This window comes from Rhinichthys klamathensis, unplaced genomic scaffold (assembly GCF_029890125.1).
Source record: "Rhinichthys klamathensis goyatoka isolate OS25496 unplaced genomic scaffold, OSU_Roscu_1.1 h1tg000657l_1, whole genome shotgun sequence".
Classification (NCBI taxonomy): domain Eukaryota; kingdom Metazoa; phylum Chordata; class Actinopteri; order Cypriniformes; family Leuciscidae; genus Rhinichthys; species Rhinichthys klamathensis.
This window is the reverse complement of record NW_026607100.1, coordinates 120,093-137,551: the sequence shown is the minus strand read 5'-3', so window position 1 is coordinate 137,551 and position 17,459 is coordinate 120,093. Positions and strand designations below refer to the sequence as shown.

At 37.5% G+C, this 17,459-nt stretch overlaps 1 protein-coding gene and 1 long non-coding RNA gene across 2 annotated transcripts in view; both read left to right on the top strand.

Moving 5' to 3' along the window:
• The window catches only part of LOC130076523 (gap junction delta-2 protein), a 36,470-nt gene extending 22,365 nt beyond the window's left edge, over positions 1–14,105 (top strand). Inside the window, exon 2 of the mRNA XM_056241637.1 lies at positions 13,130–14,105. Coding sequence (XP_056097612.1) covers positions 13,130–13,973 — 844 coding nt within the window. The 3' untranslated portion in view covers positions 13,974–14,105. The remainder of the gene's footprint in view (positions 1–13,129) is intronic.
• The window catches only part of LOC130076525 (uncharacterized), a 130,046-nt gene that overhangs the window by 87,412 nt on the left and 25,175 nt on the right, over positions 1–17,459 (top strand). The window lies entirely within an intron of this gene.

Genomic DNA, 17,459 nt, shown 5'->3' with positions numbered 1-17,459 from the left:
CTCCCAACTTGAGTATTAAAGTACCCCTGTGGTGAAAATACAGCTTTTAATGTTGTGGTGTGGTGTTTTTAATATGGTTTAGGACAAACCATGTGCAAATTCATAAGTCGACAGCATTGCTGAGTATTTTCTCCTTAAAACTGCAGTGAACCAAAGACAGTCTCAAAAACACGGTTTGAAATCGCTGGTGTTTCTGACGTCACAAACTACCTTGTAACCAATCAGATCAACGTGTGATCGTCAACGAGTGGATCTCTGAGCTGAGTGAGTGAGTGGAGGCGGGGCTCATTTGCATATTCATAGAACCACGTAAAATAATGAAGCAAGGGTGTTAGAGTTACATTCAAGAGATTTTAAGACATTATCCAAATTTTTTAAACAAATTTAATTTTGGTGATAAAAAATGAGTTTTAAGGGATACAATAATTTACTAGGGGGACTTTAAACTTTGTTTTGTACATTGCCCTGTACTGTTTGTTGCACAGACATGAATGAGACCTCAAATGGTGTGGCTTGAAAGATATTTAAGAATTATGGTTGAGGCAGATATTTTCAAGTGAACCAGATGTTTGTTGAACCATCACTTTTGTTGCACTCTGATGTGATGTAAAAACTAGTTGTGGTTTGAAACGGCTGGGCCCTTATATCTGAGAGCCAGAATGTGCAGCAGATTTAATGCCTTTGGCTTGTAAGACTAACAGTGTTTCTCTGTAAGAACAACAGGATTGACTGTCTTGCATGCATCTGCTAATTTTGAATTTGTCGACATTTAGGAGTACAATATACAATAGTGGCCAAAAGTGATGTCCGGAGGGAATATTTGTTTTTAATGCTAATTCTAAACTTGGTTATGATATACAAAAAATGCAAACTTAATCTAATGGTTTTATTTTACTATGCATAGAAAAACAAAATGCTCATAGGAAAAAGCAAATACTGACTACAACATAATCCGTTATTAATATTTCATTGGTTCTGTCTTATTTTTTTGCATGTGTTCATAATTTATTTGTATGACAGCCTAGCCAAAAATTGGTTTCATTTTGATTTAATGTTGTGACAGTCGTCAGTAGCCTATTTTTTTATGTTTCTGTAGAGTTTTTAAAATGTATCGTTTTATCAGAAGCACTTGCATGAAAACATGTTAATGTACTTTACATTTATTTGAATGATTATCCTAATAGGCCATGATGAATTATGCATTTGATAACCAATATAATGTCTATATAAGCTTGGTTCTTTTCCAAAGAAAGTGACTTGTGCCAATACATATACCTGTACACAAGACAAAGCAGACACTTTTATCCCCACTTTGTTTTAAAAATGACAGTGTATTTAAAATTGTAATAATACAGGTTTGTTGTAAATGTAATTGTATTATATCTTTTAGATTGAATGTGTCAGTTGCAATGGCTGGTATCACTGGGATTGCATGAGCAGACCAAACTTTCAGACCCTGTGTGAAGTGTGTTAATGAGTGTGTTTAAAGAAAAGTTTTTGCTAATTATATGTCATGTAATGTAACTTCTCGTTTGTAAATAAAACTTCAACACAGAATCAGTTGCTCTTTTTTTAGGGGGTGGGGGGATTATTGGGAATGTTTCCTGATAATATGGTGAGATTCAATTGTAAAAAGTCACTAAAAATATTATATTTAGTTACACTAAGTAACATTTTGGCTTATGTCTAAAAAACATTTATTGAGGTGTATGAGGTTTATTTTGTTCTTGGAAAAATAAATATCTTTGTTTAATAATCAATACAAATTTAAGGTTTGACCCAAACCATAAATATAACTTGATAAACTCTAATAAATTTGGCTGCAACAAATGCGTTTTTTTTTTTTTTTTTTTTTACTTCTTCTTTAATTTAAGCAGTATTTAAAATAGCCTAAAAAATGTATTTTTGGACAGGAAACTAATGAGAGAGACAGCAGGTGAGCCAGACAGGAGGAAGATGAAAAGAGATAAAAAGAGAGAGTGTGCGGGGAACTAGTGAGGAGTTGGTGGGGGTTTGGGGAATAGATAATCTAACGCTATTGGATGGCATTAAAGAACTCGTAATGCAAGAATCCCTCTATTGGCGGCAGTGCAGATTAAAGGTTGTGGGTTTGGCATGTGGAAGATATTATATAATTCGTCCTCTGATTAAATTTACTTTTACTATTCACTAAAATCTCATATTATTTGTCAGTGTTGTGTGTGTCTGTGTACATGTGTAATTCCCTGCACAGTTTTTCCTTTCTCCATTTCCCAGCATTGGACTCTTCCGATCAGTCTTGCTTCCTACTCTGTTAACCACACAAAGACAACATACTCCTACAAAGTGCACAGTGCTTCCAATGAGTTGCATAAAAGCATAAAACAAAGAATATATTATCGTTACACACCTTGGCAAAGTCACCTCAGAAATGTAATCTTTGGTGAGTTTGGATTTCATGTCCATGTGATGAAATATTAGGGAAACATGCAATTGAGCACTGCTAGCAACATGTGATCTTCATTTGTTTTTCTCTTAGCATCAATCATTTTAATGAAGTGTGTCATTATGTTTTTAATGTTAAAATATGCCAGTTTAATGTGATGAAACAACGAGAATGGGAATCATGGGGGAGTATTCTGGGTTCGGGTCAAATTCCGAGCTTGGAGCCCTCCCCCCGGACAGCACGCCAAACACGCATAACCTTTACTCTAATTATCATATGCAAGTGTGAACTCGTGAAATTGTTAATGTGTTATGTGTATGCCAGGTTAAAAAGAGATGTGTTTTTAGTCTAGATTGAAACTGACAGAGTGTCTGCTTCCCGAACAATGCTAGTGTAACATTATGAAACTGTTCTTTAGTAACATTACTTGTTTCCCTTCAACAGGTATCTTAAAGGATTCAAAGAGAGGAAGAAAGACTGATATACCAACAAAAAAAAAACTCAGTTTATTATCACCAATGGCATAGTTAAAATGTTGAATGTTGGCAAATAATACTATCCAGCAGCACACAAATGGCCAACAGCAAGGCCTCACTATCACACAGAAACACAGTGCAACAGACACCTCAATCTCAGTTTAGCACAGCACCCTAAATAGGGAAAAACTCTGTACACAGCAAGCTCGGAACTGAATAGTACATATGAAACCACACAAAATCTACACTAGAGGCTAGCTTTGGGCAAGTGCAGCACAATGTTATAATACCGTTTGCCAGACAAAAAAAACAACAACCATCCCTTCAGAAAAAGAAAGAAAAAGAACCAACAAAACAAATAAACAAAATGTACAATAAACCTTGGAGGTACAATATAATTCTTAAAATTACAATAGGGGAAAAAGCGGCAATTACACCCAGAAGCACTCAGTTTCGTTCCTGTTTACAACGACGAACAGCAATACGTCGCCAGTGTGAATGAAAAGCTCTCGTTGCTCCAGCTCACAGCTGAGAACAAAGACGATGCGCCCCAGGATAAATGAATTACTCTCGTCCCACTTTTAAATGTCGCACTTGATGCACGCTGACTGGGCCAACCAAACAAACAATTCATCAACCCTGTGTGCTGCTTTTATCTACTTCCTAGTTCCAACCACACCCTATAGCACATGCGTGGAAAACTACGCAAAGCCTGCAACAAACTCCATCTGTAGGAAGGGAGTAGGTATAGGTAGCCTACTTAATCTGGTTACACTAGGAAGACTGTTCCAGAGTTTTGGTGCTAAATAGGAAAAGGATCTACCGCCAGCAGTCGATTTTGATATTCTAGGTATTATCAACTGGCCAGAATTTGAGATCGCAATAGATGTGAAGGACTATAATGCGTTAAGAGTTCATTTAAGTTCTGGGGAGCTAAACCATTTAATGCTTTGTAAGCAATTAGCATGATTTTGCCAATGCAGAACCGGGCTAATATGGTCATACTTCCTGGTTCTGGTAAGAACTCGAGCTGCTGCGTTTTGGACCAGCTGGAGTTTGTTTATTATGCGTTCAGGGCAACCACCCAAAAGAGCATTACAATAATCTAGCCTTGAGGTCATGAATCAAGTCGGTACTAAAATTTAAAAAATGTGACGATACCAGCATTTCCCTCTTGCATTTTGAGCGGATTCTTAAACACCTCTGATTGGCTATTGCGTTCACACCATGCTTCCTAATGATATCTCCCAAGGGTAGCATGTACAGGGTGAACAGCAACGGTCCTAGTACTGAGCCTTGTGGTACGCCATACTGAACTTGTGATCGATAAGACATCTCTTCATTTACTGCTACAAACTGATAACAGTCAGATAAGTATGATTTAAACCATGCTAATGCAATTCCACTAATGCCAACATAATTTACGAGTCTATTCAAAAGAATGTTGTGGTCTATAGTATCAAATGCAGCACTAAGATCCAGTAACACTAATAGAGAGATACAACCACGATCAGATTATGTATGTGAAATGGAGGCCAGATGGTATGAGCTGTGCAGGGAAACCTCACTCCCCTGGCCTCTATTGCAGCTCTGAGCCCCAATTTTGTTCATCTTGGATATGAATGATGATATTTTTAATGAAAACTGAGAGATTTCTGTCCCATGAAAATCCACCAACCCCCGTCCCAAACTTCAAAAAAACAAAGTAATGGATATCTTCAGACTACTTGGATTTAACCACCTGATTGCTTTTATAATGTCTTTATGAACTTTTGGAAGCTTGAAAGTTTTGGTGGAATGAACTTTCAAAAGAGGGACAAAAATCCCTTGTTTTCATTTTAGTGCCCCAATTTTGCTATTTCAAAGATTCCTAATTTTGTTTTGGAGGTCTCCTACAATAGTTTTACATGGTCAAAATACACTTTAATTTTCTCATGATATATTGCAGCATCATGTCTTTTCTCACAGTGTCTGAAATGGTTGGAATAATGATTCAGTCTCTCTAAACCCTCCCTTCTGAAAGCCAATCACAATCCCTTTAACTGTTGATTATCACATATCTTTGAACTGGGTGTACGTTTTTCCCCCTGTCCACTCCAGACATAAACTCAGACTGAGCCTGGAGAAACAGAAACACTGCTGCTGATTGGGTGCAGATTAAAGCTGCCTCTTTGACCTCACAGCTAGACAACAGGAACGCAGTGCATAAATCCATCATAATTGAGGGCTCCAATCACATAATTCACTTTCCTGATGTGACACTTTCTACAGAGCACATAGAGAAACAATTAAAAGCATAAAGTGAAATTGAACTGTAAAGCATTCAAAGATTTAAAACCTACATTAATACTGTATTAAGAATGTATACAGTTTACTTTCTATAAAGATATATCCTCATTTCAGAATTGAAGTAAACTAATTTTGGTCTCTTTTTGTGTGCTGGTTCTGATTCCAGCCGACAGACAATATGGGACACACATGATTAATGGAAATAATGTCAGGGAAAATGTTTTTAAGGATAGCCTTTGTCAGACTAGGATTTAACATTTTAGAGTCTATAGACACACATCTGACAAATTTACACACAAGTTTATTTGACATAATGAATTTGGCTTAATTAATCAATAGTTGACGATGAATGACGAAACCTAACACCAAGACCATGTTTATGTGGTTCTGAGTCAAGATTAAAAGTTTGTTCACACCAAGGACAATAAATACAATGATAAATATAAATATATAGTTCTAGAAATCGTTCAAAATATACGAGAATAACAGAGTCCACACCACAACAATAACGGCACAGAGAAAGGATATCGATGGAATCACTTCCAGAACAATTTTTGGTCCCACTTTAAATTAGATGTGTTTACTTACATAAAAAAAAATAAGTACAATGTAATTATTGTGTTTATATTGTATTGCATATTGTAAGGTTAGGGACAGGTATGGGTAGGTTTAAGGGTGGGTTAAAGTCTAAGTAGACATCAATTACAGCTGTAATTACAAGCATTTTTTTTTTTTTTATATAAGTACAATGTAAAAACATGTATGCACACAATAAGTTCATTGTATCAAATGATTAATTCAAATGTTAGTAGTTAAGGACTCCTGATATAAAGTGGGACCCAATTTTTCCAGCTGATGAACGATAAAAACACTGACAGCCAATCAGGATACATCCTGTTTGAGCGCTCGACCAATTAAAGCAGCAGATGACAAAACTGCAGCAAGTGCTTATGATAAACAGAAATATATCGTCAGCTGGTGTGGATGCTATAATTATTTTTAACGTTATCATTCTTGGTGTGAATGGGCATTAAGATTCCCGTTATATCGTTAAATCACTCGCTTGAATAGATAAACAGATGTTGTCTACAGATGGTTGGTTATGGTTTCTTACGTCAAACATGTAGTTCATTACAGTTCATGCACTTTAACCCTTTTGTCTAAACAAGCGGTTGTGTTTGTGTCTGCTGAGGTCTGGGTTGTCTGGCATATGTTCAAGTGCTGAATTTGATTTAAAAATGAATGAGATCTGAAAAGCCACTACACTTCTGGAAGAAATATATGGTAAAAGCCTTTTTGAAGAACATGATGTTTCAAATGTACATTTAATACACTAAACAGCATTCACAACCTCATTTCACTTGGAAATGTGATGTATTTCCAAGTAATACACGATATTCAAGGGGGGAAAAAAGAAAATTGAGAGTTGATTGCATTGTGAAAAGTGGGCATGCCATTCAACAATGAAGCACCAGTGCCAATAGCTGGCTTCACAGCATTTAGAATCAAATCATTACGTTGAGTTTCTAGCAGCTCTCTGTTTAAATTTCTTAGAGGTGGGAGATATGGTCAAAATCCTTACCATGATATAATTCATTTTCAACCACAGTAAGGAACGCCATCACGTTATAGAAATTCTGTCTGAAATCAGAGACGCTACATTGAAATTAAAGCCATTGAAATAAAACCCAACAAGTTCTCAACATTGTCGATTAAATGACTGCTCATTACATTTGGAAAATTTTCAAACTCACATCAGGCTCTTTGACAACTGGCTATTTTTTACTTAAGACAACCAAATAGTTTCTTCATTGATGCTTTCTGACTCTTTACAGCCATTATCTAAATCCCGTAATTACTTTCTCCCACCGGGTGACTGACCATCAGACTTTTCACCTGCGACATCTGATCATATATTCATTGATACTTTTATACTTTTAGAATGGCTTACTCTTGCTTTGAAAAAAAAGAACAATATTTAAATCTCTTAATTGCCTTTAAACACCATACGACTGTATTCTGTGTGTGAGTTTGGTTGAAATGTGCTATATGAACAGAACTACAACTGAAAACTGGTTGTTTGTCACACATCATTGTCATACCCGGCAAAGAGGCCACGCTTTGCCGGTTTTTCTTTTCTGTCAATTGCTAATGTTATGAGCTGAAAATTACTGAAAATATGAGTATGGAGGAGACTGGACACAACCATGTATCTGAAGGGGTTTAAAAAATAAATTCAAAAAAGCATAAAATGCAAAGTCCTAATATTTTTTATAATTGTTTAATGACTTATTAAGATGTCAGGCATTACACAGGCCTACTGTGAGTAAGAAAAAGGAAGTGATAACATTTACCACAAAGCAGAAAGTACGTAATGATGTGTGCCAGAATATAACTCCATTCGCCATCATTTTACTATCATTTGATAAAGTAATGCTGCCATGACTTAGAAAATGTACACAAACGTGTCTTTTACTTGAAATGTGCTTTGTACTTTTTGCCAGGTTTTGTGGCTATGCAGCTTTGTTCAGGGAGGCATAAAATATCTGGTTCAATCCATCTGGTTGTCTGTAGTCAAAATGCAAAGCAAAAAAGTATTATTTTTTCACAAACTTGATCAATGTAGTTTACAAGAAAAATGGGCCTATTAGAGTTTTGGAATTGCATTTAAGTAAGTCATATTTTATTGCAAGCAATTTTTTTGTTGTTGTCATTCAGGACACGACATGACCGACCGTTAACAAATGCAAATCAGTATTTAAAGCTGCGTCTCTATATTCGCTCAGAGTGAGAGTTTTTAGACATATCATGTGCATAATGCAGTAATACCTCTGGTGTCTAATGTGGCTCATGAGTTCAGCACAATGGCAAGATGTCAAAATTTCCAATTTATTTTTTCTGTCCAGTCTGACAGCTACTCTTTTATCTCCTTCGGAGGTGGTGTTAATGCTAAAGTCATTGCTATGGTGACAATTCTAGATATAATGGATATTGAGATATGCTCTCCAAACAAGAGTTGCTGGGTTGCATTTCCCAAAAGCATAGCCAACTATGGTCGCAAGTTCTGTTGAATTGTGTTGTTAACCATAGTTGGCTTCGGGAAACGCACCCCAGATTTCATCAGTTGCAGAAGGACAGAGTGGATTGTCAGAGTTACAGATCAGATTGGAAAACCAATTCAGTATTGAATATGCAGAACTTGATTTCACCAAATGCAACATGTTCCTAGATCGACATCTTTGTTGATCCTGGAACAACATTCCAATCAACCAATCAGATTTGAGGGACAAGTTTTTTATGTCAAGTTTAGGTTTACAACCAAGGTTAGGTGCCTAACATAATACATTGGTGTTTTCCCTCTGATTTTAGGGATCAGTTCGGGTTAGGTTTAGGGCTAGGGATATGGTTAGGATTCAATTTACGGACCGAAATGTTGTTCCAGGATCATATCAATATGTTGACCCAGGAACGTGTCTAACTCGGCAAAATCAGGACTGCATTGAATATATGTGCCTAACCTTTCAAGCCTAAACATTTGTGGTTAAAGAGGATGTGGTTAAAAAGCACGCCATATCCACCTTTCACTTCGCACAGAATAATCCACAGGTGCTAAATTACAGAACCTAAAAATACATATGCAAATACCCTATTTAAAAGAGCCAATCATCTTAAATGTAAGTGTGTAAAGTCCAAACCCACTCAGTGTTTTACTCCTTCCTTTTCTTACAAACATATGCAATCTCTCTCTTTATCCATCTCTCGCTCTTTCCCTCAATCAAACACTGGTACAGAAATAGCCCTAACGGTATAGTGACAGCTGAGGTGTCAAATCTAAACTGTTGCTATGGAAAAGGGGAAGAGAACATATTTTACTGCCATTATGCCACCAAATTAATGAGCATAGAATAGCATTGCCATAGGTTAAAGTACCAGCAGTACCATGTTAACAGAGCTTAATAGCACAGAAGGAGCTATAATTAGAGCTCGAAAGAGCAGAATTGTTTCAAAATTAGAGCTCTTGATTAAATGTGCAAAGTTGCTCTTGAAAGTGGAAAATGCACATTTGAATAGCAAATGCGAACATCTGCAATGCTAATTAGCTGGTAGCCAAAATAAGGGAGACCAGGGCTCCAGACTAACTTTTCCACTGGTTGCACTGGTGCTACCAACTTTCTCAGTTGGTCGCACCAGCATATGATTTGGTCGCACCTTTTTTCTGCCATGGGATTAATCAATGCATGCTGATGAATAGTGGTTTTAATGGACCAAGGCTAGCAAAGGCTTTCTGGGTTGCAGCATAAATACCTGTAATATATTAATTATCATTGCCAAAATTCAGGATTTTCATGGATTTTGGACAGTAATTTTAATCTGTAATTTTAAGCATTTTACATTTGAATTATATACAATCTATCTATTTACATTTGAATCATATTCTATCTATCTATCTATCTATCTATCTATCTATCTATCTATCTATCTATCTATCTATCTATCTATCTATCTATCTATCTATCTATCTATCTATCTATCTATCTATCTATCTATCTATCTATCTATCTGTCTATTATCATCTTTCTATCTTTTAAAAATCATTAAACATTCAAATGTATGCATTACATTTTAAAAGATTAGAGTATTATAATAAACTGATACAGATTTTTCGTTATTAAAGTTTATAGTTGTAACAAAAAGCAGAAATCTCACACTCCTTACCTTCTGCATTTTATAATAATTTCCTTTTCCTCTGTCGAGCGATCATGAGAGTAATCGCTCGACAGAGGAAAATATAACCGCTGAAAAGATGTAGGAGGAAGGGGCTCTGTGTTTACTTTCGTGAGACCATTTTTATCATTTTTATATGCCTTAATTCGTGAATTCGTAATGCGCGTGACGTGTACGTTCGTCAATAAATAAACTGCACGTGTCTTGCGAAAGAACATTGTAGACGGAACTGCTCTCCGTTAATGTCTATGGCAAGTCTATGGGCGAGTCACGCAGGCACTGGGCTACTCCGCAGCCGAGACGAGCCCGGGATAAAATAGTCCGAATATAAACTCGTATTATAGGCGTACCGTACACTGTAAAAAATTCACCCGTATATTTACAGTAAAGAACTGGCAGCTGTGGTTCCAGCCCTTTACCGTAATTTTACGGTTTCAACAATGCTGTAATTTTACAGTAAAGAACTGGCAGCTGTGGTTCCAGCCCTTTACCGTAATTTTACGGTTTCAACAATGCTGTAATTTTACAGTAAAGTACTGGCAGCTGTGGTTCCAGCCCTTTACCGTAATTTTACGGTTTCAACAATGCTGTAATTTCACAGTAAAGTACTGGCAGCTGTGGTTCCAGCCCTTTACCGTAATTTTACAGTTTTTAATTTTAAGGCTGTGCTGTAATTTCACAAAGTACTGGCAGCATAAAGTTAGAATATAAATACTGTTTTTTATTGACTCTATTGTCTGATATCTATTAACATCCCTATATGTAGCATAATGTATACAGACATTCCAAACAGACTTTTTACTCAATGGAAAAAATAAAGACAAAATAGATTATGTATTAGTACATTGTTTGCCATTTATTTAAAATAAGTAACAGGTTTTAACAATACATTAACAGTATTTAAGGAAAAAAAGTCACAGAAAATACATTTTAAAAATCAATGAGAGGAACCAGTAGGCAAACACAGAAACATTACAAAGAGGCAAAAAAACACACACAAAAAAAACGAACAAAACACTAAAACCAGCCAAAATGTCACATCAGCAACCAGGCCAGAGATTAAGTCTGGGTCTGAGAGGAAAACATTGAGAACCAATGGATGAAAAATCCTTGATAGAGGAAAAAAAAAAAAAACACTGCCAAAATATCCCAAACCTGCTTTTGAATGATCTGGCCTGAGAGGAAGTCCAGATCTGAGAGGACATAATCACGAGAACCAATGGGTGAAGAAATGTAGGAAGAGGCAAAAAACAGCCAATACGTCCCACATCAGCTTTTGACAGATCTGGTCTGAGAGGAAATCCAGGTCTGAGAGTAAAGAAAATAAAGCACATTGCAAAAAGTGATCACATACTCTGCAAACACTTTTAAAAGAAACATAAAATGATCATGTTAATGTACTTAACTAATCTTAATTCTTTTGTCACTTAAAAAACAACACCACGATCGTAACATTAATTCACAAGACCACCGTGGATGAATCAATGTCTTCTAAATCTGAAGCCAAACGATAGATGTGTGTAATAAAAATATTAATCGTTTTAACTCATTTTATTTTTGTGTAAGAAAAACAAAAATAAAATAAATACTAAATGAACTATAAATCATTACTTACGATCTACTGTCATTAGAGTGTTCACCAGGGACATGGTGACGTGACAGAGAATTGTGAAGGTCATGTGTCGGTCATCCTTGCTTCTGGAATATCAAATGCAAAAATGGTAACGTTACTGCATGATTGTGCACAAAGTTTGCAAGTAAGTTATACATGGCGTGAAACTCACCAAAGATTAGGGCAAACTGTCTCAGTAAAACATTTACATCAAGTGAAGGATTCCTAGGAAAAAAAGAAGAAAATAATTATTTCGAAATCTTTAACCAAGCAAAGAAAATCGACGTCAGAGTGCGGAGAACATTGAATAGTGAAATGCCTCAGCTGTTGATAACTGTCTGTCTGCAAAAACGTGTTTCGCGCCGCAAAGAATATCCGTCTCTGCCTCGTCTTTCAAACACAACCTCTTTGACTTAATACTATAACGTTAGGCCTAACTTACATGTGAATCTCACAAAAACGCAGGTACTTGCATCACTAAATCGAAAAAAAAAAATACATATCTAATTCGCTTTGGGAATTTTAATATTATTTGCATGGAAACTAAACAAATTGACCACTACATTTTAATTACAACATTGGATCTGGATATGTCGAGTTGTTTTGTAATTATTCTCCATCTTATGTGCATGATATTATGCGAATTGATGCATCTGGTAAGATTCGCACCGTGTAACGTTACTGAATCACAAATTCATATAAATCGAGTTAAGGGTTAGGCTACTACAAAAGAAAGCCCAACTAATTTCTAAATGGTAACAACTTTAGCCAAGCAAAGAATTCACATTAATAATCGCATAGATTTAGTAATCGGAGCTCAGAGAGCATTCATCAGCAGCTAGGCGAAATGTCTCAACCGTCGAGCTCTGTCTTCAAAACGCGATTCGCGCTCAGTAAGCAGTTAAAAAAAATACCTCATGAAAAAGGCGATTTTACAGGTTGGGACTCTGGAGCAACATAATAGAATAACAGCAAAGAAATAAACTTACCTTGAACAGTGGCCTTCTTTAAGACAGCAGGAGTGTTGCGAAACCATTTTGTTCTTTGACTGCTTTCTGTTCGAAAAGAGACCGCGTTGAAGATGCCCCGCTTCCAAGACTGTTTTTTCCAGGAACAAATTGGTTTACACATAAATGCTGTAAATTTACAGCAAGCAATTAATTTATGTAACATAGACTGTAAATTTACAGGATAAAACTGTTTATTGAAATAACAGTATTTTACTGTTGGAAATTGGCTGTATTTTTACAGCAATTTTTAACAGTGTAGTGATTCAGAATAAGTCAAAAACACGGTTTGGAAAATGGATTCATGATGTAGCCTACTCGTTCATTTTGAACATAAGTTACGGACTGCAGCAGCTGATACAACGGCGTTCCGTTGCTCAAGCGTCCACTCGCACAAATGCGACCACATAAAATTTTAACTCGCACATTCTCAAAAAATGGTCGCATATGCGACCAATTTGGTCGCAGTCTGGAACCCTGGAGACATTACGTCAGTGGAAGGTTTTGTGTGTGTGTGTGTGTGTGTGTGTGTGTGTGTTTGTGTGTGCTCTATTCACATCACACATCAAATTGTCCCTCTCTTTCTCTCCTCCAGGATTCTCCTGACAGTTGTGGTGATATTCCGTATCCTGATTGTGGCCATTGTTGGTGAAACAGTGTATGAGGATGAGCAGACCATGTTTATCTGCAACACCCTCCAACCTGGGTGCAACCAGGCCTGCTACGACAAGGCCTTCCCCATCTCCCACATCCGATACTGGGTCTTCCAGATCATCCTTGTTTGCACGCCCAGCTTGTGCTTCATCACCTATTCAGTGCACCAGTCGGCCAAACAGCGTGACCGTCGCTACTCCTTCCTCTACCCAATCATGGAGAAGGACTACAGTCGTGAGGGTACCCGCAAACTACGCAACATTAATGGTATTTTGGTGCAGCATTCTGACAGTGGTGGCGGAAAGGACGAAGCTGATTGCTTAGAGGTAAAGGAGATCCCGAATGCTCCAAGAGGCCTCCTGCATGGCAGGAGCTCCAAGGTACGCCGACAAGAGGGAATCTCTCGCTTTTACATAATCCAGGTGGTTTTCCGCAATGCACTTGAGATAGGCTTCTTGGCGGGGCAGTACTTTTTATATGGCTTCAGTGTTCCTGGCATTTTCGAGTGTGACCGCTACCCCTGCCTGAAGGAGGTGGAGTGCTACGTATCACGGCCCACTGAGAAGACGGTCTTCCTAGTGTTCATGTTTGCAGTGAGTGGGATCTGCGTCGTGCTCAACCTTGCCGAGCTCAACCACCTCGGCTGGAGGAAAATTAAGGCTGCCATTCGAGGTGTGCAAGCCCGCAGGAAGTCCATCTGTGAGATCCGTAAAAAGGACATGGCCCACCTGTCACAACCGCCAAACCTGGGCAGGACCCAGTCCAGTGAGTCTGCTTATGTCTGATCTCCATTCATCCAAATATGGCGTCACAAGGAGTCGAGTGGAGAGTGGAATGCTAAAATTACAAGGCGCTTATGGTACTTGTGCAAATGTTTATAATGGCGAAGAGGGAGTGGCTCCACATAGCCACACCCCTTTCCCTCCCTGTTTATTGCGTATGACAATGTTTGAGGAAGTTTGCACGATGTAAGGCTTCTGGAACAGCACGTGAAGATGAGGCATGGAGGAATTTGAAAGTCTCAAACTGTGCACAAGCATCGGTGGAAGGGTGAAGAGCGTGAGGTATGATACTAGAACTGAAGGACGTCAAAGACAGAATGTTATGGAAACAAACGAATCTGGGATTGTTTTCCCACTTTTCTCACTCTCAGATCTTGAGGAAAGAGGAATGACCAAGAAGGATACTTAGCAGGAGAGCTTAGCATGACTATAACCTCCCACTTTTTCTCAACCGTTGTCACTGAGATGGTGCCAGAAGAGGAATACTGTTTAGGTTTGCTCTCCTGGCAGTGAATCGGCCTAAAACAAACAACAGGTGAGATATAAACATTGTTACAGCAGTGGCACCTTCACTTTGATGTATGATTGAACAAACATTAGCATCGTTTTTGTAATCTCTCTCTGGTTGTCGTACGAGACTAGGAGATGATTATTACCTCTGCGCAAATTGTGCCCTTCCACAAAGACTCTTACGTGTTCCAGTCAAGTATTCCTCTCTCTTGTGGTGCATGAATGTGTGTTTATATGGATGTATGTGACCAAAGTTGAAAGAATTTAGAGACTGCAGATTCCTTTTTATTCATTTTATTATGATACGTTTTTTTTTTTGTAAAAAGGTTGGTGCCATCAACGTAAATGACTGTTTGTTTGTTTTCAGATCATTATTTAAAATATATAGTTAAAAGATTATTACAAAGTTAGATTATTTATGTTTATTGGGAAACGGAGCCAACCCTGCTAAAAGGATTTCCATGCTGGTCCAAGGGTGGTTTATGTTGATTATTGCTGGTGGAGCAGCATAGCCACGGTCTGTGTCTGAAATCGAATACTTCACCACTATATAGTATGCCAAAAACAGTATGCCAAAAGAGTAGTATGTATGATGAATGAAGTGCGCATTCGATGGACACTTTAAGGCCACAAAAGAGGATTTATGAATGGCAGTGAAGCGACGCAACTGTCGTAGGTCACGTGACAGTAACAATGGCGGATGTAGCACGTCAGAATTTCATTCATACTACACACATTCATACTATATAGAACGCACTTTTTATCGGTCGCAAAGTGAATCCAAATTCAAATGTAGTACCTACTCACAGTATGCGATTTTAGACGCACCAATGCTGTTCACCGGAACAGAAATATGCTTGGTAACCAGCATGGTCTTTCTGGTGAATGTGATTAACAAAGGAAATCTTGTTTGTTATGATAATGTATATGCTTGGTGGGGACACCCGTACAAATGATTGAAAAAACAAAATGTGTCCGGATGTTTCTATCAGACAAATTATTATCAGAAAGCATAAAGGTATCTTTCAAAGGCATGTTTACAAAGCTTTATCTGTCAAATGACTTTTGAAATGAAAATCGATGTTCAGTGTGTGTTATTAAGAAAAAGGAATAATTTAGTGTTTTATTAGCTTTTTCTTCTTGTCACGTGTTTATCAGCATGCCTTTATTAGTAAGAAAAGACGAAGCGTAGAAAAAATATATATGTTTGCATTGCACTTTGTGGGATGGGAAGAGTGGATAAAAGGAGAAATTCACCACTGTGGGAAGGACATTAGTGCTGGGAAAGTGAGCCTTTTGAATTGGTCCATCCTAAATAAGATCAATGATGAGTATGTGCGTGTATGTAGCTGTGATCCCCTGTGTGCCTTTGTTTACACAGTGTGGGATAATTAAAGCAGGGTGTACCGTCTCTTAACAAAAGACACAAATTACATTGAGTTGTCATTCAGCCAATATTAGCAGCAGCTTAGGCCCACTAAAGAAAGCACTTGTGCCTACACCGCCCTGACTAACCTCAGCACGTGCACATAAAAAACAAGCCAGTGTAGACAGAACACAGTCAACTAACACAGGCCAGCTCGCTGACATACCGCAGACGCAGAAAACACTGACAGAGAGAAAGAGAGGAAACTGCAGAGTTAATAGCAACACAATGTGTCCAGACTTAGGCATGTCTTATAGAAAGTCGTTCACAGGAAAGTGTGTGTTTATGTTTAGCTGGACAGTTCAGCCACAGTTCTGATTCAGGCCAGAAGTCAGCGTGAGCATGGATATTGTCGTTCACATCTAAATTGAATGAGAGGTATAAAATGGGTCACGTTTATGAGGCCTCGCATTTGTTTTACTGTGAATGTAAGCAACTCGTAAATGATCCGTAAAACCTCAGAAGCAAATGCAGACTTTTCTGTACATGCAACTCTGTTGCTTCCAAGATGAGAACCAGGATTTCTATGCTTACATTTACACCCAGGGTGCTAAATTAACTCGCATCAAGCGGCAAATGCAATTGGCAAGCACATAAATGAAGCTGCTTGCCAGTTTATTAGGAACTGTAAAAGACTGCAATAATCTGAACCTTGATGAAGTGATGATGCAATTTAAAGACATCTTTAAAAAAAAACTAAAACAAACAAACAACACCGGCATTTGCCAGCATGACGAAAAGTTAATTTTGGATGTCGTGTATGCACTCTAAAAAAATGATTTATTAAACAGTATTTTTGCAGCATACAACTCAATCTTTTTGAAAAAGGTTTGGAGAAAATGCTAGTGAATATAAAAAGATGTATTCTCTGACGTCTGCTTATATTAACCAAATTCGGTTTGGTAAATTAATCTTGTTTTAAGGAGGCTAATATGAAAAACATTATTTTTGCAGTGCATCTATCTAGGAAGAAACTCATTTTAATCAGAACAAAAAACACTGTGCAATGGCTGAACGAAAGGTTTCAATTTGATTGTATCCTCTGCAGATTTAATAATCGGGACCAGTTTGACATGTAAATTATATAGCCATTATTGTGTGGGGTAAAAAGGAAATGCATCCCTTCTCTTGGGACCAAGCACATCCTATATCTGTCTCTTTTTAGTACGCTGTACCTTCTCCTGAAAATCCCAGTTCTTTTATCCTGATCTAAGGATATAGTATCTCTACCAAAATCATAACCTCTGTAACTATGCAGCGTCAAAGGGCACCTTTTACAAGCGTATTATTTTCAAGTGCAGTTCAGAGATTATGAAGATTGATTCCCCAAGTGAGAACTTCTTCATGTGCTTGCATTAATCCACTCTTCTCCTCAGTCTATTTTCAGAAATCCTATATCCAAGTTTAAATACTAGACGAAAAAAGAACAATGTCCAATTTTTGTTTCTTCTTTTTATTTATTCCAGCTTGTGAATTATGTCTATGTGTGTTACTCTTTTATACCGTGCTGTAATATGAGGGTTTACCGCAGGGGGTATTTAAAGACCAGAATT